The sequence below is a fragment of the Tenrec ecaudatus genome, chromosome 4 (assembly GCF_050624435.1).
Source record: "Tenrec ecaudatus isolate mTenEca1 chromosome 4, mTenEca1.hap1, whole genome shotgun sequence".
NCBI lineage: Eukaryota > Metazoa > Chordata > Mammalia > Afrosoricida > Tenrecidae > Tenrec > Tenrec ecaudatus.
Genome location: NC_134533.1, coordinates 3,029,104 through 3,055,306, shown reverse-complemented (window position 1 = coordinate 3,055,306; position 26,203 = coordinate 3,029,104). Strand labels below are relative to the sequence as shown.

General features: G+C 59.9%; 1 protein-coding gene across 1 annotated transcript in view; it reads left to right on the top strand.

Annotated features, from left to right (window-relative positions):
* Positions 1-19,977, top strand: part of CARS1 (cysteinyl-tRNA synthetase 1) — a 36,068-nt gene extending 16,091 nt beyond the window's left edge. Inside the window, exons 8-23 of the mRNA XM_075545217.1 lie at positions 4,017-4,157; positions 4,320-4,408; positions 4,721-4,842; positions 9,602-9,714; positions 9,933-10,061; positions 10,327-10,456; positions 10,601-10,704; positions 11,003-11,100; positions 15,750-15,939; positions 16,078-16,146; positions 16,460-16,541; positions 17,521-17,601; positions 18,188-18,255; positions 18,560-18,619; positions 18,896-18,979; positions 19,268-19,977. Of these exons, the coding sequence (XP_075401332.1) occupies positions 4,017-4,157; positions 4,320-4,408; positions 4,721-4,842; positions 9,602-9,714; positions 9,933-10,061; positions 10,327-10,456; positions 10,601-10,704; positions 11,003-11,100; positions 15,750-15,939; positions 16,078-16,146; positions 16,460-16,541; positions 17,521-17,601; positions 18,188-18,255; positions 18,560-18,619; positions 18,896-18,979; positions 19,268-19,399 (1,692 nt within the window). The 3' untranslated portion in view covers positions 19,400-19,977. The remainder of the gene's footprint in view (positions 1-4,016; positions 4,158-4,319; positions 4,409-4,720; positions 4,843-9,601; positions 9,715-9,932; positions 10,062-10,326; positions 10,457-10,600; positions 10,705-11,002; positions 11,101-15,749; positions 15,940-16,077; positions 16,147-16,459; positions 16,542-17,520; positions 17,602-18,187; positions 18,256-18,559; positions 18,620-18,895; positions 18,980-19,267) is intronic.
* The last annotated feature ends 6,226 nt before the right edge of the window (positions 19,978-26,203 follow it).

Sequence of the window (26,203 nt, the reverse complement as noted above, 5' to 3'; positions counted from 1 at the left end):
ACATCAATTGTGTCGAACACATTTGTACATATGTTGCCATCATTTTCTTTTTACTTTAAATCATTTTATTGGGTGCTCATACAACTCTTATCACAATACACACATAGATACATACATTTGTTGCCAACATTTTCTTTCTACTTGAGTCCTTAGTATCAGCTCCATCCCCATCCTCATGACCCTGTGATAAATTATAAGTTATTACTATTTTCATGTCTTACATCGCCCACTGTCTCCCTTCACCCATGTTCCTGTTGTCCATGGGCGGGTCTGTCCCGGGGCAGGGGGCTGAAATGTCCTGATTTCACCAGTGTCTTTGTGGAAGAGTGGTGCAGGGTGTATGATTCTTGCTCGGCCATGATTCTTCTTTCTGAGTTTTACATTCGCCCTGCCCTGCCCTCCTGCCTGTGTGTTTTCTGCTGAGCAATCAGGGCTCAGCCATAGTTAGGGATCCTCCTTTGTAGGTTGCATTTCATTTTCCCGAAGCTGCTCTCGAGAGCCCCTCCCTGTCTGGTTTGATGGTGGTGTCCTTGTTGGTTTTCACTGGGGTCTGCCTCCCCCATTCACTCAGCTTCCTGAAGACACATCTCCTCCATGATATTGTGGGAGTTTCCGTCGCTCTCTGTTCTGGAATTCCCACCTCACCTATGTTATTCCTCATGATAGCGGCCAGGTCATGCTTAGGCTTTCTTTGGATTGCTGTATTTATTTAATCTCTGCTGCCCCTCTCACAGATCAGTGTTGTAATCTAACAGATCGGTGCGGAGAGACGTGTCCTCACGCTCGCTGACCCGGCCTTCCACTGATCGCTTCTGCTCCCCTGCCCCTTCCGTGGGCGCTCGATTTCTGAAATCGTAGTGTTAATCTTCCTTTCATGTAGCTTCAATGCCGTGTCCTCCTCTGAAGCGCCGCTGGCCCTGTGCTGTGGACACCTATTTGAGCTGCTCTGTGCAAAGAGTAGACCCACCGGTCTGGGAAGAAGCCCGGTCAGAGGCAAGGATGGCAGGCCTCTGTCCACGGACTTTGGGTGTGTTGCCAGCCCAGGGCCTGGAGAAAGGCAGCAAGCTTGGTACAGTGGAGGGGCAGCGAAGAGGAAGGCTCTTGCCGAGGTGCAGGCACAGAGGGGTTGCAACAATGGGCTCAAGCCTAAGCACCACGGAGGGTGGCGTGGGACTGTTTGAGGGTGGCGTGGGACTGCTCAGTGTTTCCTTCTGTTGTGCGTAGGGGACAGATGACCAGTCTCCTCTACGCCAGCGCCCCCTGCTGGCCACTCCGTAAGACCTCAGGGACACCGGGAAGCCTGGCTGAATGCCGTGTCTGCCCTAGGGAAGTGGGCACCATGACCACCCCTGCCTGGGCTAGGCCCGGAACCCCAGAACCCCTGACCTCGGGCTGATTCCCCCACATGTCTGCTAGCATTTGTCAGAGTGGCCACGGGCGCAAGTTGGAAATAGCCCTTCAGACTCCATGGCGGGGCCGTCGCGCTGGTTCTAACTCACGGCAGCCCAGTCCTGGGCCTCCTCTCCATTCTCCCAGGCTCGAGCCCGTCCATGGCGGCGGCCAACGTGTCCCTCCATCTCGTTGAGGGCCTTCCTCTTCTCACCGCCCTCCACTTCACCAAGCGCGAAGTCCTTCTCCAGGGACTGGTCTCTCCTGACAGCGCGTCCAAAGCATGTGAGGTTAAATCTTACCATCCTTGCCTCTAAGGAGCGCTCTGGATGTACCGGTACGTCTGCCGAGACGGACAGGTTGGCCCTTTTAGCAGCCTGTGGTGCTTTGAGTCGTCTTCTCCAGAACCACAGTTCTTCCTCAGTCTCCCGTGTTCATTGTGCGACTTTCACGTGCCTGGTAGGGGCGTGACAATACCAGGGCCTGGGTAAGGAGCACACCTTTCTCCTCAGAGTGGCATCCGTGCTTTTTAGTACTCTAACGAGGGCTTGTGTGGCAGATTGACCGAAGTAATGCGACGCTGACCTGTCGACGGCTGCGTCCACGAGCCTGGACTGTGGATCCAAGCAGGACGAAATCCTTGGGAACTTCGACCTTTTCTCCATTCATCATGATGTCACTATTGGTCCAGTGCGAGGTTTCTGTTTTCTTGGCCCTGAGTCGTGATCCACGCTGCAGGCTGCCGTCCTTGATGCTCATCAGCAAGTGCTTCAGGTCCTCCTCGCTGTCAGCGAGCCAGGCTGCACCATCTGCACATCACCCTGTCTTCATGGGGGCCAGCTTCTCTGAGGATTTGCTCCGCATGCAGACTGAATAAGTGAGGGGAGAGGAGACAAGCCTGGCGCACACCTTTCCTGATGGTAAACCACGCAGTATTCCCCTGTTGTGTTGAAAAGACTGTCTCTGTGTCTAAATTCAGGTTCTGAGAAGCACAGCAAGTGTTCTGGAATTCCCGTTGTTGGCAACGTTATCCGTGGATTGTTATAATCCACACAGTCGCAGTCAATGCAGCACAAGCAGCAGACGTCTCCCTGCTCTCCTGCTTTCAGCTGAGCTCCCCCCCCCACCCCCACGTCAGCAACACAAGCCCTTGTGCCCGTCCTCCTCTGAATCTGCCTGGCCCTCTGGCGGCGCCTGTCTGTGTAGCGTACCACTGCAGCCCCAGGGATGAGCGTCAGCAGGCTTGTACATGCATGCGATGTCAGCGAAGCTGCTTTTATGGCCTCTGCATTCGCTGGTGTTCCCTTTCTTTGAAATGGCTACAGATAACGGATCCCTTCCAGTGTGTTGACCGGGCGGGCAGCTAGCTGTCTCTCAAATTGCTTGACTTTGATGAGTGTGCCTGATTGCTGCCACGCGTCACTGGGTACTCCAGGCATTCCTGGAGCCTTCTTTGTGCCCGGTGCCTTCGCTGCAGCTTGCACTTCGTCCGTCAGCACCTGAAACGACGGACTGCCAACTAGTTCTTTCTGGTGCAGTGGCTCTCTGTATTCCTTCCATCTTTTGATACTTCCTGCATCGTTCCCTAGACTCTTTCGCTATTGCCTGTCGAGCCTTGAATTTTTCACCAGTTCTTTCTATCTAAGATGCGTTGAGTATGTGCTTCCTTGGCGGTTTTGTCTCCCAAGCTGCCCTTTGAAGTGTCTGTTCAGCTCTTTAATGTCATCGTGTCTGTCGTTCACTGATTTAGCTCCGCTGCAGACAGCAGCAGGTTTCGGGGTCTCTTCTGATGTCCACCTTGGTCTTCCTTCCCTGCCTTGCCAGGGACCTTTGGCGTTCTTCCTGTACGGCGTCATGTGACTGCTCTTGCGTCACATCTGCCCTGAGCTGTTCTCAAGGCGCAGGTGGCACATACTGAAGGTCATACTTGGACTCTCGTTCATTTTCTTCAACTTCAGCTTGAGCTCACACACGAGCAATTGACGGCTGGTTCCACAGTCGGCCCCTGGCCTGGTGTCAGCTCCTGACATTGAGCTTCTCCCTCGAGTCTCCCCACAGACATGGTCGGTTTGATTCTTGTGTGTTCCCTCTGGAGAAGTCCGCGTGTGCACTCGCTTTCGGTGTTGTTGGAAACGGTATCTGCAATGAGGACGTCCTTGGTCTTGTAAAATCCTGTCGTGCCGACTCAAAGTTGGCCAAGTGGTAGCCATTCCCTCCCTCGGGCCCTGCCTGTGTGCCTGGAAAGGGGTCGGTTTCCCCAAACCCATGTCTTTGGAAGTCAGTGTTGCTGGGGACACGGTGGCCTTGCCCACCACCTCCTAAGCGTTGAAAACCTGGTGAGTGTCTGCAGGCGCCTGCCTCGCTGGGGTCCGTGGGTCTGTCCTCTGTGGCCCCTGGCGGAGCATCCTCTGGCTCGGCCTGTCCCGTAAGATCAGTGCTGTCATTGGCCTCACGTGGCCTTTCCCCCCAGTTCACCGGGCCTCGCAACGTCTGGGTCTGCTTCGCACCACTCATTGGTGGTGGGTCTGTCACAGGTCAGGTTGCCGGCCCCCGGGAGATGAGCCCACCCCGGCTGCAATCCTGGGAGATGGAGCGCCGGTTCAGTGCCTTTCTGGCCTTCCCCTTAGGTGCTGCTGGAGGAGGCCAGGGACCTACTCTCCGAGTGGCTGGACACCAGGTTCGGCAGCGAGGTGACAGATAACTCCATCTTCTCTGAACTACCCAAGTTCTGGGAGGAAGCCTTCCACAAGGACATGGCGGCTCTGAACGTGAGTGCGCAGCCCCGGGGGTGCAGACCTCTGCAGCTCCCAGCTAAGTGACGTCATCACACCAGCACTGACCGTGGGCCCAAGCACAGAGTCCCTCGTTGTTCAAAACTGAGACATGCTTCAAAAGCAGACACCAGGCATCCCTCATTCTCGTCACTGCAGGTCCTGCCTCCAGATGTCTTGACTCGGGTCAGTGAATACGTGCCTGAAATCGTGAGCTTTGTGGAGAAGATTGTGGACAACGGTTACGGGTGAGCCCAGGGAACCTCCCCAGCATGACGTGACCTCGAAGTCAAGTCTCAGTGGGGCAGCGGTCTACCACCCAGGCAGGAGTCTGGGAGACCAGGAGGCTGTGGCTCTCAGGGGCCAGCTACGTGTCCTCACATTCACCCCACAGCAGGCCGCTCCTCCACCCACCGTCCACTGGCTCTCCGCCTGCTCCTCTATCTGTGGGCCCCTCCAAGAAAGGGCACTTCCCTGGGCTGACCCCCTACGTTTGGACTTCTGGCCCCGCAGTGCGAGGGTGCTCAGAACCTGGCAAACCTCCCACCCCTCCCCTCCAGCTATGCCACCAATGGCTCGGTTTACTTCGACACCAAGAAGTTTGCCGCCAGCCCGAAGCACTCCTACGGGAAGCTGGTGCCCGAGGCCGTGGGAGACCAGAAGGCCCTTCAGGAAGGGGAAGGTGAGGCCCCAGCACAGAGCCGCAGCAGAGCCGGGGGGCACGCCCACACCTGTCCCTGGGGCTCCTGGGCCTGCAGGGGCAGGGCGCTGTCATGCCGTTTTCGCCCTGAGACGGCCATGGTTTCCTTGTGAAGCACAGTGAGCGCATGGAGCCCGCTGGCCATGGCCTGTGGGAGGGAGGGTTGGCGTGGGTGGAGCTGCCTGTGTATGCAGGGGGCCCTGAGCCCCGGAGGCAGAGGCGCAGTAAGGAAGGGACACGTCGATACCCACCCTTCTCAATCTAGATAGGTCTTGTGTTATTTTCTTCCACGGTGCCTGAGTAGGCTCATACCCCCAGTCTTTTGGTGAGTGACTGAGCGTCAGCTGGCGTGTCTTCCAAGGACCGCACATCCCTCCTGCTGCTGTGAGTGCCCTGGAGTCGGTGCCAGCTCACAGCACCTCTCTAGGAACGCAGCACTGCCCGCCCGGGCCTGCGCCAGCCCAGCCCTCGGCGCAGTTCCGAGCTTTTGTTGCAGCCCTGCCTCCGTTCACCCGTCTGTGTAACTCGTCCTATTGTGAATGCAGGAAGGTTCACAGCAGATAGGTGACCCGTTCTGCCTTCTACAGAACATGCACATTCCCCACGCTGTAACGCGCCTTGTCCCGCTAGCTCCCGGGTTTCCCATTTCTTCTCGTCCTCCGGCCTTCCCCCTCGGTCAGTGCTGCCCCTTGACCTCAGCTGGCGATGAGTCTAAGGGGTGTGTGTCTTCCCAGTGTCACTATTCCCCCGCCTGTTGTTGGGCTCAAAACGGAGCCACAGGGGATGAGCTCAGCTCCGGGCCTGAAGGGGGACAAAGGGGCCAATCTCGGAGTTCCACCGGTCAGTCTGACTCGTCCGCACTTTTTCTCACCCTCTATCTAGGGACTGCTGATGTGATCCTTTTCAGAGCAGTTGGTTGGGCTGCGGGCACCATTGAGTTCTTGGGTCTCAGGGCTGCGGGCCCTGATGTTTGTGTGGCCTCTCAGACAGCTGACATCTCCAAGTTCAATCCCTCTTCTTTCCTCCGGGTGGGAAGAGACCAGTGATTGGGCCTTCAATGGCTGCTCGTGGACTTGTAAGACGCAAGTTACTGCTGGCACAGTAGGACACCGAGCACTGTCTTGGGGGATGAGGTCGGCACCGTTGACCGAGGTGTCCCTGACGACGGTTCTCATCCCCCGGATTTCTGTCTGTGCTCCCCCACCCTGCCCCCAACGAATGTATTTGCAGCAAAAGTCAGTGCATGTCGGATAGCCTTTGTCGGGCCTGCCCGCCCCTCTCCTTCACATGCCCTGTCCCACATGTGCTCATGGTGGCTGTGACGGCAGGACTGAGTGTGTGACAGCACTCACCTCTCGTGCTCTGAGCTCGTTCGCTCCTCAGTCTCTGCGCCTGCCTGAGTCATTTTCCTGCCAGCCGCCTATCCCTGGCCCGAGGTCTCCCTCCCCTCCCCTCTCGTCGCCCATGCTGGCATCGGGTCAGCGTTCTCCATCAACTGGGATGGCTCTGACAGTATTTCCACGGTGAGTTACATGTCCCACTATCCATGAGCGTGGTGTGTTCTTCATCCGTGTGGGTCTCATGCAGCACTGCTTGGTCGTTTTCCGTGGACAGCTCTTGTGTGCCTGGTTAGAATTCTGTGTCCCGGGACTGCATCCTGTTGTCAGGGTGTCACTTTCCTGCCTTCCTTTCCAGGGCGCTCTGTCGGTAGAAAGGCACCCGGCTGGGTAGGGTGTGGATTTGCAGGCTGTTTGCATCCGGATCAACTGCTTTCCTGCCAAGTCCCTGCAGTTTTTGTGGCACATCCTGGTGTGGCTGGCCCAGAGAGTTGCTATCGTCTTCACTGGTTTGGAGACTTCCTGGCCCCTTTGCTGTCTTACGTAGCTCTGACTGACACTTGGGCACAATACTGAACAGATAGTGGTGGAGGAAGAGCACCCTGTCTGGTCCCGTCCTTGGGAAGGCTTTCACTCACCTGCCATCGAGAGCAGTGCCAAGTGCCGGCTCTCGGTGTTGTCATTCCGTGCTGGCGAGTCGGGGCTGCAGCCACGATGTCTGCCCATCTTGTCCAGGGCCTCCCTCTACCTCGCTCCCCCTCTTGCTGTACCCAGCGCGACGCCCTCCTCCAGGGCCCGGTCTCTCCTGACAACACGTCCAAAGGATGAGAGGCCGGGTCTCGCCGTCCTTGTCTCTAAGGAGCGCTCCGGCTGTAATTCTTCCAAGTCCGATTTCTTTGTTCTTCCTGGCAGACCACAGTACTTTAGCTGTTCTCCCCCGTGTGTGTGCATGTGGGTGTACATAGACGTGTGTGTATACACACGCGTGCGCACATATACGTACCCTTCATTGTGTTGGGGAGTTCCCTGTCTGTCCCTGCTTTGTTGAGTGTCTGTATCAGGAGAGGGGTGGGTTTTTGTCCAGCACCTTTTCTGCGCCGACAGTGCAGGCACAGGCACGTGGGCTCGTGTGGACTTGCAGGACGGCACGCCTCGGAACCCCATGTGGCACGCACATTTCCTCCATCCTTATTCTGCTTATGGATGTGGGGGACCCCCCCAGAACCCCAGCTTCAACATGCCAGGACCTTCCCTTGTGGGCACCCACTGCATCGTGCCAATGGGACTCTGGGAATCACACAGCCTTTGACCATGGGGCAGTGATGGCCACCGTTGACCCTGGACAGGGGTTTGGAGTTAGGGGCCGCCTGCAGCTGCAGAACCCCGGTCCTGACTCACTCCCCACAAAGACCAACCCCTGGGTGCAGCCGCAGGCCTGGAGAGGGTAGCTGAAAGCGCCCACCCAGAGGGGAGAGGGAAAGGACTTTAAAAGTCAAATGTGGCTTCTCACAAAGATAGGTAAATAATGAAGAATTGAGTAAAATGAACGGGGCAGTTTCATAGTGGGACAAGTACTCCGCCCGGCCGCACACTGCCAGGGCCACTGCTGGTGAGTCGGCTCTGAACCCCTGCAGCCCTGGGCTGTTTCAGGGTCCCCAGCTGGTGCTCACCAAGGGGCTGCTGCATCCGTGAAACTTTACCATCTCAGGAAGCGTCGGAGCAGGTCTACCCTGGCCCGTGGGGACTCGCCGGCAGTGGTGTGTCACAGAGCCAGGTGACACAGTGGTAGGGGGGAGCTGAGTGCCCCCGGGGCATGGTGGAAAACTCAGATCTGCTCGTTTGGCGTGAGTGCATTTGCTCCTGTTTGCATGGGTCAGAAACAAAGCACACTCAGCAGCACGAGGTTAGCGATGAGGCCAAGGGCAGTGCTCTTCTGTGTTATCTAGGCTTAGTCCATGGAGCCGCAAGGTCAGTGGTTCAAACCCACCTGTCACTCTGAGGGAGAAAGATGAGGCTGTCTGCTCCCTGCTTACAGCAGGGGCACCTGTGTAGGGTCACTTGGTGAGCCAGTGTCCACTCGAGGGCAGTGGTTTGTTTTGTGCCGTCGTTTGAAGGCCCCCCACGAGATGGCCTGACTCCTGTCTGTGGCAATGGGCCCGGGCAGAGGGACGATGGTGAGGATGGCGCAGCAGGACCAGGCAGGGTCTCCTGCTGTGCACGGGCTCACTATGTGCCGGAACCGACTTGGTGGCATCTGGCAGCAACCAAGCGCCTGGTCGAGCTGTCCACAGCCTGCTCCCCTCTGCCCTGCTCCTGGGGAAGCTCAGTGGGCCTTACTGCCAACGGGGATTCCAGGAGGGGCCCAAAGCCCTTCCTGGAGTGTCTGCCGCCTGCCGGGCGCTCCCCACGTGGTGACAGCACTCAGGAAGGCAGCCTGGCTCTACTGCGTGCGTCCCCTGGGGGCCGTGCCCTCCAAACAGCTGCCTGATGTGGCTTCTCGGCAGAGAGTGAGGTCTCCGCTGCCAGCACGCAGTCGTCCCGGTGTGCTCCACATCGCTCCGGAATGCTGTTCACGTGGCTCATGCTCATTGCCAGGCAGGCCGACCAGGAAGGCCCCGGGTGCTCCCCACCTCGTGTGGACTCGGGGTGGGTGAGATGCCCTCCTGGCCCTCTCCCCTTCCCCCGTAGGCTCCAGGGATCAGTTGCCCAGCAGGCTCAGCCACCCCCCCCAGCCCCCCAGAAACTCATTGCCCCTCACTGCATCGATAGGCAGTCTGACCTGCCTAGCCCAGGTCTCCGGGAGGGTCTAGCTGACTACCTGGCCTGGACAAGGGGAGGACCAAGGGCAGGCGGCCAGTGTTGAAGGCAGTGGTTCTCCACCTTCCTCATGCCTCCACCTTTTCATACAGTTTCTCATGTGGTGATGACCCTCAACCGTAAAATTATTTTCATTGCTACTTCATAACTGCAAATTTGCTACTGATATAAATCAGATGACCCCTGTGAAAGGGTTGTTTGACCCCCCCAAAAGGGTCACGACCCACAGGTTGAGAACTGGTTTAAGGGAAGCCAGGTATGTGCACAGGCCCACAGCTGTGGGGGTCGGTAGCTCCTAGGCCTATAAATCAGAACTCGGGAGTCCAGGAGCTGGGTTCCTTAGCATACCTGCATGGACAGGTGTGCTGGGAGGCCCAGGTTAGTGAACAGGTGGGAGTTGTGGGTTAATCAGTGTACCTGTGTGGACAGGTGTGCTGGGAGGTACGGGTTAGTGAGTGTACCTTGCATGGACAGGTGTGCTAGAAGGCAAGGGTTAATGAAGAGGTGAGCATGGACTGGGGTGCTCGGAGACAGCTGGCCAGTGGCTTTGGTCTTGCCTGAGTGAGAGCACCCTGCCTTGTCCCCAGGTGACCTGAGCATCTCGGCGGATCTCCTAAGCGAGAAGCGGTCGCCCAATGACTTTGCTTTGTGGAAGGCCTCCAAGCCCGGCGAGCCGTCCTGGCCATGCCCCTGGGGGAAGGTGAGTGGGCCATTCACCTGGGGCCCGAGGGATCCCTGTTTCCCGCCTATATCTGGGCCTCCAGGAGGATGCATCGGGGTAGGGAGGCTGGCTATGGCCCTTGAGCAGCATGGGAGCACTGGCCCCGCAGTTCGAGCAAGCTCACAGCGCTGGCAGGGCCAGGATCACTGGGAATAGTCAGCCTGCTGTAACTAAACCCCCCACCACCACCAATGCAGGGCCGCCCGGGCTGGCACATTGAGTGCTCCGCCATGGCAGGCTCCCTGCTGGGGGCCTCGATGGACATCCACGGCGGCGGCTTCGACCTGCGCTTCCCGCACCATGACAACGAGCTGGCCCAATCTGAGGTGGGGGCTGCAGAGGGGTGGTGGGGGAAGTGGATCTGGGGAGACCCTGGTGGGAGGAGGGGTTGACAGCTAGGATCTCGGGAGGTAGGACTTGGATTCTCTGGCTGGTTCTCTGAATGCCCTGCATGTGGCTGCAGCCCAACCCCAGCGGTCACTTGCTGCCTTGGCCTGGCAGCCCCTCTGGGCCCACGGCCCGCTTAAGGGGCGCTGCGTGTGCGCACAGCCCCAGCCGGCAGGGCACTGACACGCAACGTGCTCTGTGCAGGCCCACTTTGAGAACGACTGCTGGGTCCGGTACTTCCTGCACACGGGTCACCTGACCATCGCGGGCTGCAAGATGTCCAAGTCCCTGAAGAACTTCATCACCATCCAGGACGCCTTGAAGAAGCACTCGGGTAGGCGGTGAGGGAGCAAGGGCATGCCCTCACCCTCCTTTCATCACGCACGTGGGGCCGTACGGTGTCCACGCACCTCCTTCCCTCACACACAGGCACGGTCGCGCACTTGCCGGGCACTCAGGGGCCGTGTTGTCCCCCCAGCCCGGCAGCTGCGGCTGGCTTTCCTCATGCACGCCTGGAAGGACACACTCGACTATTCCAGCAACACCATGGAGTCGGCCCTGCAGTACGAGAAGTTCATGAACGTGAGTGCTGGCCGCGTGGAGGGCTGCCTTGGGGGCCCGGCGGTGGGTGAGGGGCAGCTAGATTCTGGGGGAAGTGACCGCGGGCCCGCTCAGAGATGCTCATGTTCCACTGTTCTGGCACGGTTCGCTCTTCCACGAGAGCGTCACGCCGGCAGAGACCAGGAGGACACGGGACGGGTGACATTTTCTGGAGCAGGGTGCACATGAGCCGGGGCCCGTGGCTTTCCCAACGCCCAGCAGCAGGCGCCTGTGGCTGGGAGAGGTGCCCCCTGGCCCTAAGCAGTTCTCTCTCCTTTAGGAGTTTTTCCTAAATGTGAAGGACATCCTGCGAGCCCCCGTGGACGTGACGGGGCAGTTTGAGAAGTGGGAAAAGGAAGAAGTGGAGCTGAATAGGAAGTAGGTGGAGTCGTCCGTCTGTCTGTCCTTGGGAACTTTGGGGGCAGTGGCACGGTCACACACCTGTGGTGGCAGGCCTGCGAGGGCAGCAGGGTGTTGGTGGGGAATCTGGGAGCGGGCAGTGGTGGCGCTCTGTGTCAGTCCGGGTAGATTAGAGAAACAAATCCATAGAAACTCATATTGTATAAGCGTTTATACAAAGAGTAATTGTGCATTAAGAAAGCATCCCAACCCAGTCCAGTCCAAGCTCAAAAGTCCAGTACCAATCTATAGAGTCCTCTTCAGACTCATGAAACACGTGCAATGACGCCTACTGCAGGATGATCACAGGCCAGTGGGTAGAAAGTCTTTGGATCCGGTGGCGTTGTAAGCATCTCAGTGCTGGCAGGCATCTCTACGTGGCTTCTGAGGTCTGATTGCATCACGGTAGGGCCACGTGGCTTTTTCAGCCCCAGGCCATGAAGTCTAGCAGCGAAGTGCCATGTGCCCTGTCAGTAGAGCGTCTCCAAGGGAGTGAGCAGTCTCTCCCACCTCCAGGAGGAAAAGCCAGATTTCCCAGAATTCTAGGAGAAAGTCATGCCCACACAGAGGCCTCACCGGCTATGGTCTGATTGACAGACTAGACTCCACCCCTTCGCTCTTAATCCTCAAATACCAGATCATGTAACTACCGTGCGGTCACACAGTGCGTGCCTGCGGTCGGTTCACCAAATCATACACGAGAAGGCGCTGGGACAAACGGCCTGCTGTTTTGTATACACACAAGGACAAGCCACAGCATGTTCCTACTGAGCCTGCCGTTCCTGAGGGCCCAGGGCGGTTCCAGATGAAACCTGCATCAACGTGTCTCCATCCAGCACACACTTTCCTCGGTTTCACAAAAAAAAAAACCAGCCCAAACAGTGAAGGGGCTCTGCTGGGCCGGCAGACCCAAGGCCTGCTCAGGCAGTGTGGCGGCTGGATTTCATTGCTCCAAAGGGTTCGTCTTGATTGACTTTCTCGAAGACAGCACTGGTGGGGGTGGGGGGCACGGCAGGGACTTAGGATGGAGCTTTAAGAAAATGGCAAGTGATGTCACCGAGGAAAAAGCTGGGGAAATGGCCCTAAAACTTGTTTCCCGTCATGGCAGTGCCCCTGCAGACTGCCCATTCCCCAGAACTCAGAGGCCACTGAGAAGGGAGCGCAATTGGAGTCGCTCAAGAGCGTCTCGGGTGGGCATCGGGGGAGGGTCTGTGCCCTGTGGGCAAGGCTCGCAGAGGAAGACGCGTCTCAGCAGTGTGCAGACCCGGCACCGTCCAGTGGGCTCCGACTCGGCGAGACCCTGGCTGCCGTCCTCACAGCCGCAGACTGAGCCCATGTCCCGGGGCCTTCCTCTTGTCCCTCACCTCCATCTTCATCGATCAGGGTGTCCTTCCCCAGGGACTGGCCTGTCCTGATAACAGGTCCAAAGTACAGGAGGCAAGCCTCGCCATCCTTGCTGCTGAGCTGCATTCGGATGGACTTCTGTGTGTTGGGCCACCCGCGGTGCTGTCAGAGGGCCTCACTGATGCCATGGCTGGAAGACCGCCTTTCTTCGGTCTCTGACTTTCCTGTGCCGTGAGGGGACTGGAGATACCGTGGCGTGGCTCGGTGCTCTTCAACACATGCGCCCAGTGCAGTCGTCCCGTGAGCCTGGAGTGTGGCTCCAAGCAGGATGAAACTGGATGGGACCCACCTTTCCTCCACTGACGTCGATGTCACGACTGGTCCAGTGGGGAGAAACAGGGTTTCCTCCACTCTAAGTCCTCACCCACACGGCAGGCTGCCCTCCTCGATCCGCCTCAGCGAGGGCTTCCGTCCTCCTCACTCCGCCAGCAAGGCGGCGCCCTCTGCTTATCGCAGCCTGTTAACAAGCCTTCCTCCATCCCTGACGCCACCTTCTGTGCGGCCTCCTGCTCCTCCGATGATCAGACTGAACCAGTGCGAGGTGTGCGTAAGGCGTGGCACACGCCTGGCCTGACGGCGACCGTGCAGTCTTTAGTCCCTTACACCGGTCGAGCCGAGAGCCTCTGGGTCTGTAGGCACGTGTCACGTGTGCGCAGGGAAGTGTCTGTGCCCTTGCGTAGTCGGTAAAACACAAGTCGACATCTTTGTGGTCTTCTCCGCTGTCAGCCACTCGGCAGCGGACACCAGCAGAGAGCCCGCAGTGCACGCTCTTCCGAATCTGGCTTGAAATTCTGGCCGCTCGCAGTCATGAAACAGTTACTAAGTCAGCAGAACGTTTCTTACTGGGATATTGGTGATACTGTGCTCTAATTTCCACTTTCTGCCGCCTCGCCTTTCTTTGCTGCGGGCACAGAGCCGTCATCGGGTGGCCAGGTCGCTGCTGCCTTCGATGTGTCCTGGCGCGGCTGAGCGAGTGCTTCGTGTGCTAGGTGGGGCGTTCCCGTTGGTGCGCGGTCGGCTCCTGGAGGCTGCTTTCCGGCTCTGCTTGAGCTGCCTCCGTGGGCACCAGCAGTTCTTTCACACGCTGCCCCTGGGTAGGGCGCCAGGTCCTTTCCGGCACGTGACTGCGCTCTCTCTAGCCGCTCTGGAGGCCGCCTGCAGCAGCATTTCTTTACCTGTAAGGCCCTTCAGTGTTGCCGCTCGAGGCTTGAATATTTTTCGTCACTTCGTTCCGCTTGAGGTACGCCAAGCCTGGTCCTCCTCCTGGGCTTTCCAACTCCACAGCCGGTCACGTTTCATTAGAACACTGTATCTATCTGCACAAGGTGCCCGTCTCCCTCCATCGTCTCCTCCACCTGCTTCAGCTCGTGTACGCTCAACACCAAGTCTCCGCGGCTCTCCTGACACCCGCTTTGGTCTTTTCCCCCCTGTCTTTCCCACACCGTTGGCTTCCTTGTGGGCTACGTGATGGGCTGGGTGTCCTCCCACCGCTCATCCCGGCTTCTCTTGTCCGTGTTCCGTGTGCCCACTCTGGGGAGACGTCTCCAAGCTCACATGGGACAGACTCAAGGTCATGTGCTTGGTTCGCATGGGCTTCTTTTCGTGTTCAACCTCAGCCTGAATTACCCGGAGCCGTGGGTGGTCTGCTCCGCAGTCAGCCCTGGCCGCGTTTGGCTGCTGGCCCTGAGTCCTCCATCGCCCCTTCCCAGTCGAGGTCCGGGTGTGCGGCCGAGAGAGCCACGTGCGGAGATGTGGTTGGTCTTGCAGCGTCTTCCTGCCACCAAGGCCATAGTTTCCGGCTTGTCAACTTCCTCTTTGTTGCCAACTTTTGTGTTTGAGTCACTTCGTGAGTCAGGTGGGCACGACTGCCGATGGATGGAGCTCGTGTACTTCTTCAGTTTCTTATCCCTAGCTCGGGCGGCGGGCATGCGAATTGGAGCCTTAGTTGTGTTAAACACGTGACGTCAGCATGCAGACGTCACCCTGTCACAGACAGCGGTCCTGCCAGGTGGATCTCGAGGTGTGCTCTTTGGTGAAGGAAGCCAGGCCACGCCCCTCGAACCTGTTGTGGCCAGCAGGGTAGACCCTGGGACGGCGAGGTTCACGCCTCCACTCCTCGTTGACAGCCTGCCGTTTCCCGGATACAGGCTCAGTGGGCGCCACGATCCGAGGCTTAATAATAGACGTGGGCAGCTGTTCGTCCTCCTGCTGCATCGCCCCGTCAGCCAGGGAAGGGCTGGGGAGCTTTGTTCCATCGAGTCACGGGTGGAGAAGGCAGCCCTTTCTTGGTGGTGTTTTGAGAGCCTGCTGATCTGAGGGGCCCGGCTTCCGGCACTGGATTCCGCAGTGTTCCTTCCGCTGCTCTTCGCAAGGTTTTCAGTGGCTGATTCCTCGGAAGTGGGTGGCCTGTTTCTTCCCGGTTGTCTGTTCCTAGTCTGGAAGCTCTGCCAAAACCTGGCGACCCTGCTGGTGTTGGAAGTACCAGCAAGCAGCCCGACACCCCGACAGACCAGTGGTGGGGATGCAGGCCCAGACGTTGGCCCTGTTGGGAAACAAGAGCTGTCCGTGGGTACTTTTGTTCCACTGCCACGTGCACTGGGCAAGTCTGCTGCACAAGGCCTCCTTACAGTGTCGAAAAGCAGAGAGGGGACTTTGAGGACTAGGGCGCCTGACCCGAGCCAGGGTGTTTTCAGTTGGTCCGCACCCCCGTGAAAGGTGGATACTGACCAAGGGGCCGAAAAAGAATCCGTGTGCTTGAAGTATGATGCTGGCGATGAACTTGCAAAGTCCCGCTGACTGGCAGAGCAATCAGACTTGTCTGAGGAAGTCCAGGAGAATGCTCCATAGAGGCAAGGATGGTGAGCCTCGGCCTCACGGACATGGGCGTGTCAGGAAAGACCAGTCCCTGGAGAAGGACATCCTGCTTGGTAAAGCAGAGGGGCAGCGAAAAGGAGGAAGCCCCCGCCCCCCCCCCCCCCACGAGATGGACAAACACCGTAGCTGCAGCACTGGGCTCAGACATGGCACAGTCTTGCAGATGGCAAGGGCCGCGCAGTTCTCTGATCTGTACATCAGATAGCTGTGAGTTGGAACTGGCTGGACAGCACCACACAACACCTTGGGGGGCTTGGGGGGCCTCATTCTCATAAACCACATAGTCAGTCTGCTGTTCTGGGGTGTGTCTCTGTGGTGGGGGCATAACTACTCCCCCCACCCTGCGCCAGCTTCTACCAGCGAAAGGCGGCGGTGCACGCAGCGCTGTGTGACAACGTGGACACGCGCACAGCCCTGGAGGAGATGCGCGCCCTGGTCGGCCAGTGCAACCTGTACATTGCGGCCCGGAAGGCGGCCCGCCGGCGGCCCAACCGCGCCTTGCTGCAGAGCGCCGGCCTCTACCTCACACACATGCTCAGGGTGAGGCCCTGTCCCTCCTTACCCCCCTCCCTGCTTCCTGAAGGCTGTGCCCTTGAGCCCTGCCCGCCCATCTCGGTCACAGTGTGTGTGGCACCCAAGGGCTCCGGGTCTCAGTGCTGCCCCTCCTCCTCCCCGTAGATCTTCGGGGCCATCGAAGAGGACGGATCAATGGGCTTCCCGGTCGGAGGACATGGGACCAGCCTAGACGTGAGCACAACAACTGGGGTGCTGGGAGCCCCCTCTCCCTCTGGTGATTGAGACGCCGGTCAGCAGGGGGTGGGGGCCGTGCTCAAGCCAACACTTTCCATCAAGTCTGGTGGCTGACCATTAGCCCTGGGGCAACTCATCCAGAAGGGACGCCCTTACCTACCGTGCTGCACTGCACAGGGGAGTCAGAGCGGCTAGTGTTCCTGTCCCTATTCTCTACCCGCACCTGTGGTGTTGCCTGGCCACAGGAGCTCCAGAGCCTCGGCGGGGGGGCCATCCTGCGGGCCCCCGGTGACCAGCCCTTCTCCCGTAGCTGGAGGCCACAGTCATGCCGTACCTGCAGGCCCTGTCAGAATTCAGGGAAGGCGTGCGCAGGATCGCCAGAGAGAAGCAAGGTGAGGCCCGGCCGTGGGGCACAGGGGCGCCGGCCCACTGTTGGGGCTTATTCTGTGCACTGTGGCATGCTTGCTGCACCCCCGCACCCAGACCTCAGTAGTCCATCCCCGCACCAAGGCACAACTTCCAGCCACATGTCCGGGATCTCCCCCTGCTGAGGGTCTTTGAGTGACTTCCTTCAGTTGAGATGGGGTTGCGGGTGAGGTGTAGGGCTCTCGTGCTGCCACATTGGGAGGAGCAGATCAGCGTCAGGGTGTGGGGATCCCACTATGCCTGCCATATGGGCTGGGGGATTGGAGACCCCGCAGAATGTGCACTGTGGCCAGTAAACCCCACCCCCACCCCCGCAGCTGTCCTGCTGAGACCACAGCCTGGTCTCGGACATTTACACACGCCCCACTTGGGGGAATCTACAATTGAAATGCCAAGCTGGGCCTGCATTGCGTCTCTGAGCCCAGTTTTAATCTGTTCAGCACTGAGACATGCATGGGCAGGAAAGGGGTGTGTACCTACCCAGCCAGCTCTGTGGGGACCTCAACCCCCACAACTGAACTAGCCAAGGACCCAGACTTTTAGTAAAACCAGTAGATGCCAGGATGCTGGGGAGCTGGCCAGGGTCAAGCTGGGCCAGTGTCAGGTCACCTGAGTCCCCCAGTCTGCTGCCGTGGCTGGGAGCAAGCCAGGTGTAGCCAGGCCTCCCAGGCAGAGCTGCTGTGGGAGAGACGGGATACACAGGAGGCCAGCCAGCAGGGCCACAGGCTCTGGCAGGAGCCCCACCCCTTCACCCCCCCACCCACCCCCGCACCAGACACAGGTTCCCCTTATTGAAGAACTTATAGGCTGGCCCTGCAGGAGGTCAGAGTGGGTGGGAAGCTAGCTATCAATGGCAGGCCTGAGGCCCCTTAGGCAGGCTGTTGGTGGCCTGGACTTGGGGGCCCAGGACTCCCAGGACCTGATGGCCTGTCTCTGTCCCCACAGTCTCCGAGGTCCTGCAGCTCAGTGATGCCTTACGAGACGACGTCATGCCTGAGCTTGGGGTCCGGCTGGAGGACCACGAAGGTGCTGTGAGCGTCGGGGGTTTTGGGGCTCAGGGTTCCATCCCCAGGCTTATGCGCTTCAGATGGATTGAGGCTGCCCTCCTGCCCTAGCTGCTGGCAGGATGTCCCCTGAGCTTGGAGGAAATGGCGTCCTCACTGGCAGGGCCCTCCGTCACAGTGCCCAGCCACACACCCTGTCACACTGCTTCTGAGCCCTGGTGGTGCCATGGATGAGGCAACGAGCTGATACTGCCAAGTCTGTGGTTCAAATCCACCGACTGCTCCAAGGAAGATGACGAGGCTGTCTTTTCCCATAACTGCCTGTAGTCTTGGGAACCCCGCTGCCCATTGCTTCTCTCCGGCCTGGCAGTCACCATGAGTTGGGGCTGCCCCACCACCGGGGTGGGGGTGTGGGGTGGGGCTGCTCCTCTCCCAGTGCTGCACTCTGTCCCTAGTGGGAACCCGCCTGTGGGTGAGCAGTGAGCCGAAGGCCCAGCCTGCACTTCCCATCGGTCCCCTTGTTTGGCCGGGGCTGGGGGCAAGGGGTCCCCCGAGCCGCAGGTACTGCCCATGGGCCTCCACCTCATCTGAGCCCACCTTCTCCTCAGGACTGCCCACGGTGGTCAAGCTGGTGGACAGAGACGCCCTGCTGGCAGAGAGGGAGGAGAAGAGGAGGGTGAGTGGCCCCCACAGGGCTACTGAGACCACGGACTGCCCGGACAGACAGACGGACTGTGTCTGAGCCACTGAAAGCCTCGCTTCTTGGTGCTGTGAGCGGGGTCAGCAGGGCCGCTTGTTAAAGTAGCGCTCCTCCCCTCCCCCACGCCCACCCTGCCGAGGGGCATTGACCTGTGAGGCTGGGCCCTCATCACCGAGCCCTCCACAGTGCGCTGCCTGCTGTGGGACCATGGGCCCTGCTGGGAGTGGACGTGGGTATGGCCCCGGCTCTTGTGTCACTTAGTGGCTGTTCGGTCTTGCAGGTGGAGGAGGAGAAGAGGAGGAGGAAGGAGGAGGCAGCCAGGAAGAGGCAGGAGCAGGAGGTACTGCCCAGAAGGCGGGCGGGCGGGCGGGCGGGGAGCTTGGGCAGACATGCAGGGGCTGTGCTGACCCCCCACGCCTCCAGCCGCACCCCGGGAGAGCCCACAGTGAGGCGGGTCGTCTCAGCAAGGGCACTGGGCTCTGGAGTGGAGTTCTTCCTGCTCCACCACCTCAGCTCCCAGAGTCAGAGGGTGCAGAGACGGGGTGGCCGCTCCCGAGTCGGGGCCTGGCGTTGCGGGGTGAGCGGGTGTGAGGGCCGGCCCTTTCTTGTACTGCAGGCAGCAAAGCTGGCCAAGATGCGGGTCCCCGCCCGCGAGATGTTCCTGCCGGAGCTCGACAAGTACTCCCAGTTTGACGACAGCGTAAGGGTGGTTTCTTCTCTCCGAGGGCCAGGGCGCCACTGTAGGGGGTGGGGCGTGCGGTGGCCACCCAAGGGGAGTCCCCCAAGGGCCCAGGTTCTCTGTCCCCTGCATCCCGAGGTGCCAGTGTCCCACTGCCAGGCTGCTCCTGGGCCCTCTGAGCTCACCTTCACGGCTGTCATCCCTAAAACCCCTCCTGCTGGCCACACCCTTCCCTGAACAATAGCCCACTGTCCCACGAGCTTCAGACCCAGGCAGGGGCCGGGGCTGACACCATCTGCTGTGCTGCAGGGCCTGCCCACGCACGACGCTGAAGGCAAGGAGCTGAGCAAGGGCCAGAGCAAGAAGCTCCGAAAGCTTTGGGAGGCCCAGGAGCGGCTGCACCAGGAGTACCTGCAGCAGCTCACCAATGGCAGCGCCTAGGTGCCTGCCTGGGACGCGGGGGACAGGCTGAACCCGGCGTCCAGGGACAGGTGGCTCTCCTGCGGGGACTCTGCCCGGCCCTGGAGGACAAACGGCTCTCCTGCAAAGATTGTACCCAACCTCTGGGGACAGGTGGCTTCTCCTGTGGGGACTGGGCCGAGCCTCGGGGGACAGGTGGCTTCTTCTGCGGGGACGGCACCAGCCTCGAAGGACAGGCAGCTTGCAGCCCCTACCAGGACTGATAGGTGGACCATCAGCTGACACACCCACAGATGGTGCTGAACTAGAGCCTGCTGGGACTCTGGCCTGCTGGTGGCAGGCAGCTCATCTTTGTAGACTCTACCAGACCTGTGGGTGGCAGGCGGCTCACCTGTTCAGGGCACGTCGCTGGAGGCCCTACACATACTGCTGAGCAACTGTGTGCCCTGAGTGCTCACAGGGACTCTGCCCACATGCCAGGGTGACAGCCATTTCCGTGTTTACACGCACCTCCCCCCTCGCCCTAACTTAAGCACCTGCCCCTGTGGACCTGAGCCCACTGGCCAGAGATGTAATAAAGCCACTCAGTGCCAGGCCCACCCTTTGCTGTTGTCCACCCACTGGTTCAGCCTTGGCTGCCTGTATGTGACCTGGGGTCAGCAGGTCACTGAGCAGGGGCCCAGGGACACCCCCCACCCCGCCGATGTCCCACCCCTGGCGTCTAGCCAGATGTAGACTGCCAGGCTCCAGGGCTGCTGGCACCCAGGACGGGCTGCCCATGCCCCTTCCCAGTTGGCCAGCACTCATGTCTGCCCAGCCAGGAGCTCAGGGCCGACGGGAAGTGAAGGGTCTGCCTCTGGGGGCAGGAGTGTGTCCTCAGTGTACAGCTGGCACACTGCCCACTAGCCTGCGCTGAGGCGGGAGGTGGTGCCCAAAACAGCTGGGAACGGGTGGCATGACCAGTGTGTGCCAGCAGGGTCCGCAGTCACCAAGGACTCCCGTGGAACAACCTCCCTCCGGACCATTGCCCATTCCTGTGGTTCCTGGGCTGAGTCCGGTAGCCTCAGCAGTGGCTGCCCCTAGGCTGGCTGGGCAAACTGGCAGAGGCTGTGCGGTCACTGGAGCTACCAGCCCCACCTTTTTCCCCAAAACCAGCCAATGGACTCGAACCTCTCACCCACAGGCCCCCCACCCCGGGCTCCTTTAGGAAAATGCCTGTCCGCACACCAGTTCCAGAGGCAACCCTGGGGAACCGCAAATGGTTTATGTCTCGCTGGGAGCCAGAAGGTTGGTGGTTCAGATCCACCTTCAGCCCCAAGGAGGGAGCAGGCCAGGCAAACAGCTCTGCTCTGACCCTTGGGCCTCCAGGTCCCAAGCCAGGGCCAGAACAGTGCAGTCTCCGGTCCTGGGCAGGCTTGCGCTGGCCACTGAGGGTCTAAGGGAGGGGGCAGATCCAGAGTTTGCAGCCCCGCTTTCTGAGAGACTTCCTGCTGTGGAGGCGCTGGGCAGCCAGGGCACTCTCAGAGCTTCCCAGTCTTCCCATCTGTTTCCAGCCCCAGGACATATACTGGCCATGCCCACTGAGTGGGGATTGGCCAAGGCTTCCCAGTGGCACCAAGCTGTCCAAGCACTGGGAGGCCTCTGCGTGCCGCTCCTTGGGAAAAGGTCAGGGTCAATGCAGGGGGGCCCAACCTGGGCAGCAGCAGTGTGGGTGGTCCTGAGCCCAGAACAGGTCTTGAGAACCAGGTTGACAGAACAGCCGGGAGACCTCTCTCGGGCACAGGTTGAAGTCCAGAACTACAGCTCCCATGGGCACGGCCACAGGAACAGCAGTGTCCTAGAGCTGGGTTGGGGACAGGGTGGGCTACATGGCTAGGAAGGCAGACAGTGGCAAGAGGGACAGTCCAGTGTCCTGGTGGCGACCAAAGTTAACACAGGAGCCGCACTAATGCCACACACTGGGCTGGTCCTGACCTCAGCTGCTGTCAGAGGCACGGAATGGCACCCCATGTGCCCAGCAGTAACACGGAGGAATGCCAGGCAATCTCCCGCCAGGATCACTGTGAATCAGTTCAACAGCCCTGTGATGGGGAGGGGCCGGCCCTGGGAAGAACAGGGTGCTTGGTGAAGTAGAGGGTCTGAGGAAGAAGAAAGCCCGCCCTCCAGGAGATAAGTTGGTACGATGGTTCCAACCACAGCCGCAAAGACGGGGCAGAGTTGGAGGCAGCTCCACGGTACCCAACAAAAGGCACCCGTGCCAACACGGGAGAATGACCCGGGCCTGTGGGACGAGCTTCCTGTGTAAGCTTGTCTTGTGTGCAGCTTCCCATGAATCCGGGAGCCGCCCGGGGTGCCGTGGTGACTTGCATGGCGGTTGACTGCAAGGTCCAGTGGCTCACAGCTGATGCTGGCTCCTGGAGCTGTGTTCCGGGGGCCCTGTGGGGGCAACTGCTATCCCCACTGCCCCCTAAGCAGATGGCCAGGCCTTTTCTCCTATGGAATCCGTGGGGTTTGAACTGCCAACCTCACAAGTGCAGCAAGCCCCCACCCACTGCAGATTCCAACTCAGAGTAACCAGACAGGACAGACTGGCACTATTAGAGGCCCAGATGGCCCACCTCCCACCCAGCAGTGGGTAGGTTTGAACCGCTGACCATGCTGTCAGCAGCCCAACATCTAACCCGCCGCACCACCAGTGCTGTTGAAAGCGCCCAGAATGGTGGGTGCAGGGAGCCCTGAGTGCACCTGAGCAGCTGGTGGGGTGGCAGGGAAGGGGGCAGTGCCTGTCCACAGCCACGGCAAGGTCCTTGTTTGGCAGTTCTCTGTGGGTACCACCATGGCCAGGCACAAGTCAGCCCAAGCTGGGCCCAGCCACCTACCCACACTTCCTGTGGAGGGGCTTTGTGTAACTCCTACCACCTTATCTAGCCATCTATTCACAGACCTGGGGCGTGGGGAGTCTTACACAGCGGGGGGGGGGCTCTATCACTCCTCTTGGATCCAGGCACCTACCCGCAGCCCTCCTGGGGGACTCTGTGCCATCCCTTCAATCAGCACCCCTAGTTAGCCGACAGCTGTGTATGTGAACCACCTGAAGCCGGAGCCCTCATACCGGTAGCCTGTCCAGGCCCCTGTGCACAGGAAGGACACAGTGGACACTGCCAGGAGGGCTTGTCTGCAGGATGCCTCGTGGGGTCGGCAGCTGTGGAGCAGGGTCAGCACCTGGCTTCTGTGTGGACAGGCCCTGCGGAGCCTGGGGCTGGGGTGCTGCTGGGCCAGCGTGCGGGTGGCCTGTGGGCCATGTTATAAAGATAAAGTCTCCTGGGCAGGTGCTCTGGTGTTTGGCACTCAGATGACCCCCCAGGGAGCCCCCCAACCAGCAAGGCAGCTGGGCCTGAGGCCGCTGCCAGCAGGGCAGGGCTGGGGGAGGCTGAAAACCCTGAGCCTGGAAGGGGTGTGTCCTGGGCTGCTGGGACAGTGGGTGGCTTGTGAGAACAGAAGTCCTCTGTCTGAGGCCGAAAGTTCACATTCAGGGCGTTGGCCCTGGTCTCCAGTCCTCCGGTTTCCGGACTTCTGGTGGCCCCAGGCACCTCTGTAGCTCCTCTTTGGAAGGACTGGCTCCCGTGTGAGGCCCCTCGTGTCCCAATTACATCTCAAAGACGGCTTCTAAACAAGGTCCTGGGTCTCTCGCGGGCTGAGGACAGGAATCAGCCCCACAGCAAGGTCAGCTCCGGGGCCCAGCCAGCTGTGGCCTCAGCGTTGCTCCCCACACCCTCCTGAGCTGCCGGAGGAGGTGCCCTGCTGAGCTCAGTCGGAACCCTCTGGACCAGCAAGGCGGGTGGTTCCGCTCTGGTCTCCCTGCCCCGCCGGCTGAGCCAACTGGTCTGCCTCCAGCACACAAGGCTTGGGCATTTGTGTTTATAAAACATCTGAGCACCAAACACAACAGAAGACGACAGCTGAGGTGGCGGAAATGGGCCTAGGCACCCGGCACAGTGGTCACAGCTCCTGCCCCACCCTCCTCTTCATCCAGCCGCCCAAGCCTGGAGTCCGCTCAACCCTGCTGGGAAGCTCTGCCCAAGCAGGGGCGGCTGGTGCTGTTAGATAACTTCATGTCGGTTCTGACCCAGCACAGCCCCATGAACAACAGAGCAACCCCCCACCCGGCCCCATCGTCCTCACTGCCTGCTCCCGGGGTTGCAGCCACTGTGAACGTCCACCTCGCTGCCCCTCCACTTGCCTGTCAGTCTGTCCGGCGGTGGCTCGTGTGTTGCTGGGAGGTATGTCCCTGGCATTTCAAATGCCAGCAGGGTCCCCCAAAGGGAACAAGTTTCAGTAGAGCCTACAGACAAGGAAGAAGGCATTTGCTGTCTGCTTCCAAGGAAGCAGCCACGGGAAATCTAAGCGCGTGGCCAGGCCTATTGTGAAACAACCTACTGGGGGGTTGAACTTCTGACCCCCCCCATGGCTCAGTGACCTTACAAGACAGAGTTCAGCTGCTCCTCACCGCCTCCCAGACTGGTGGAATTGCTCTGCGAGCCGACAGCCTCATCTCTCTCCCTTTCAGAGGCAGGTGTTTTTGAACCACTGACCTTGTGGTCTGCAGCCCAGTGTCTAACCCGCAGTGCTACGAGGGTCCTTCCTCTGGCCTCCCAGGGTGCCCAGTGACCTACAGCCACAGCCTGGGTGGCCCCAAGCGCAGCTCTTGTCAGCGGTGTCCGCGGAGGTAAAGGGGCAGGTGTGTTAGTTAGGTCTGCACTCAGCAGGGTTTGGGGCTGGTGTCTCGGAAGCAGTCAGCCAGGCAGGGCTTTCTTCTGCAGTGCCTGCAGGTGCGCGTGCAGCTTCGAGTGAGCAGCCAGGCATGATTACCATTTACACTGCCCAGGGGCTCTCAGAGTTGGGGCACCCGGTCATCCCTCTGCTGGGGGACTGGGTGGGTCATCCAGCCCATGGCCCTCTGGGGACTCTGGGGTCATCCACCCCATGTCCCTCGGTCCAGGGGAAGTCAGCCTGGCAGGTGCATTGGTAATGAGGGCCAGATGGCCTGGCCAGGGACAACCCCGAGGGTCTCAGCTGGAGGCGGCAGGGTGCAGTGAAGGCAGGCTGTGGACCACAGGCACCAGGGACAGAGTGGGGGAGGCATGTTGAGTGGGGGCAGGCAGGTTAGGCCCAGGAGCTGGGGAGACAAAACCCACGAGGTGGCCAGGATCCTCGGGGCACTCCCAAAACCCAAAGTGAATCCCATCAAGTTGGTTCTGACGCATAGTGACCCCACACAAAATCTGCAGGAGCAGGGCGCCTCATCGTCCTCCCACGGAGCAGCTGGTGGGTTTGAACCGCTGCCCTTGTGACCAGCAGTTCACAAGCTTCCAGGACGGTGTTACCAGCAGGGCTGCAGAGACCCTGAAGCCCATAGCTCTCTGCCTGGCTGCACTGGGATCACCAGGCAGCTTTCAACAACAGCGATGTCCACCCTGGACTGTGGGCAGCAGGGAGTTATGCGAGGTCTAGAAACAACAGAGTGGCCTGGTTGGTCAGGCTTGCCTCCCTTGAGTGCCCAGCATGCTGTGGGCAGTGTGTGTGTGTGGGGTGTAGCAGGGCTCTCATCCTAGGTGGGGAGGAGGGGCACTGGAGTGGGGTCACACCCCCTGGTTGGACCTGCCCCCCAAGGGTGCCTCTAAATGAAGTCTGGCCCACTCCAAGCACAGAGTGACTGAGGAGACACCACCATCCATGGCTGGTGCCGTCCTAGATGCACGGCCAGAGGGGAGAGGATCTCTTAGGAGGGGCCTTCCCTGTCTGGGGTCTTCACAAACTAGGGCCCAGCCAGCATGTTCAGTCCCTGCAGCCAGAAGGGCCCCAAGTGTGGCCTCTATGGGCCCGGGAGGCAGATGGCAAATCAGACTAGGTGGAGGCCCCAGGGAGGCGCTGGTGGGAGGCAGCACAGCTCTGAGCTGGACAACAGATCCTTAAAGACTCCAGGCCATGGGGGCGAGAAAGTCTCCTGGTCAGATGGCAGATGGGCGGAATGCACCCTTGCAAGCCTGCCCCACTGAAAATCACTGTGGCTGGGACAGTCTTGTGTTCAGACCCACTGCGGAGAGAAAATGCAGCCAAGGAGCAGCGGGTAGGCGGAGGCAGGGCCCTGACCCACTGAGGACGTGGTTGCCAAGCCCCTCTTACCATCGCCAGGTGCCCCCAGCCAGCAGTTCTGAAGGAAAGCCATCTCTTGTCCCGGGGTTCTCTAGCCAAACCATCACCCGAGTCAGTTCCTGCTGGGGATCTTGGAAGAGAAGCCTCACTGGTCCCCTGGTGCTTGGACTGGCCGACCACGAACAGCTTGGGCCAGGAAAGCTGCTCCCACCAGCCGGTCCTTGGCGTCCCTTGTGGCTGATTGACAAATCTGCCAGGTGGTGCATGGCATCTGCCTCCCCCAGACAGGGCCACATTCCCAGGTGCAGCGGGTCCTTCAGGGACACCCATCAGGTATAAACAGCCCCGAGGGCCTGGCTTCTCAGCCCTGCTTCTGCCGCAGGACCAAGAGCACTGAGAGGAGCCAAATCCCAGCCAGACACTTGGGGTGGTGTTGCTGGCGACCTGGAACTGTGCAGGATGCCTGCCTGCTGGTGGGTCTGGGGTGGGGGTGTTGAGATTCCCCCCTAAGCCATCCATCTCTCTCCTCCCCTGCCAAGTTCTATCCTAGTGATGCCCTGCCACCTGCTCTGGGCTTGCACCCCACCCCCACCCCCGAGGGCTCTCTTTAGACAGGCGCTGTCCTAAGCTTCCAGTGGTTTTGGGGGTGAGCATGCTGCTCCCCGAGGGCCC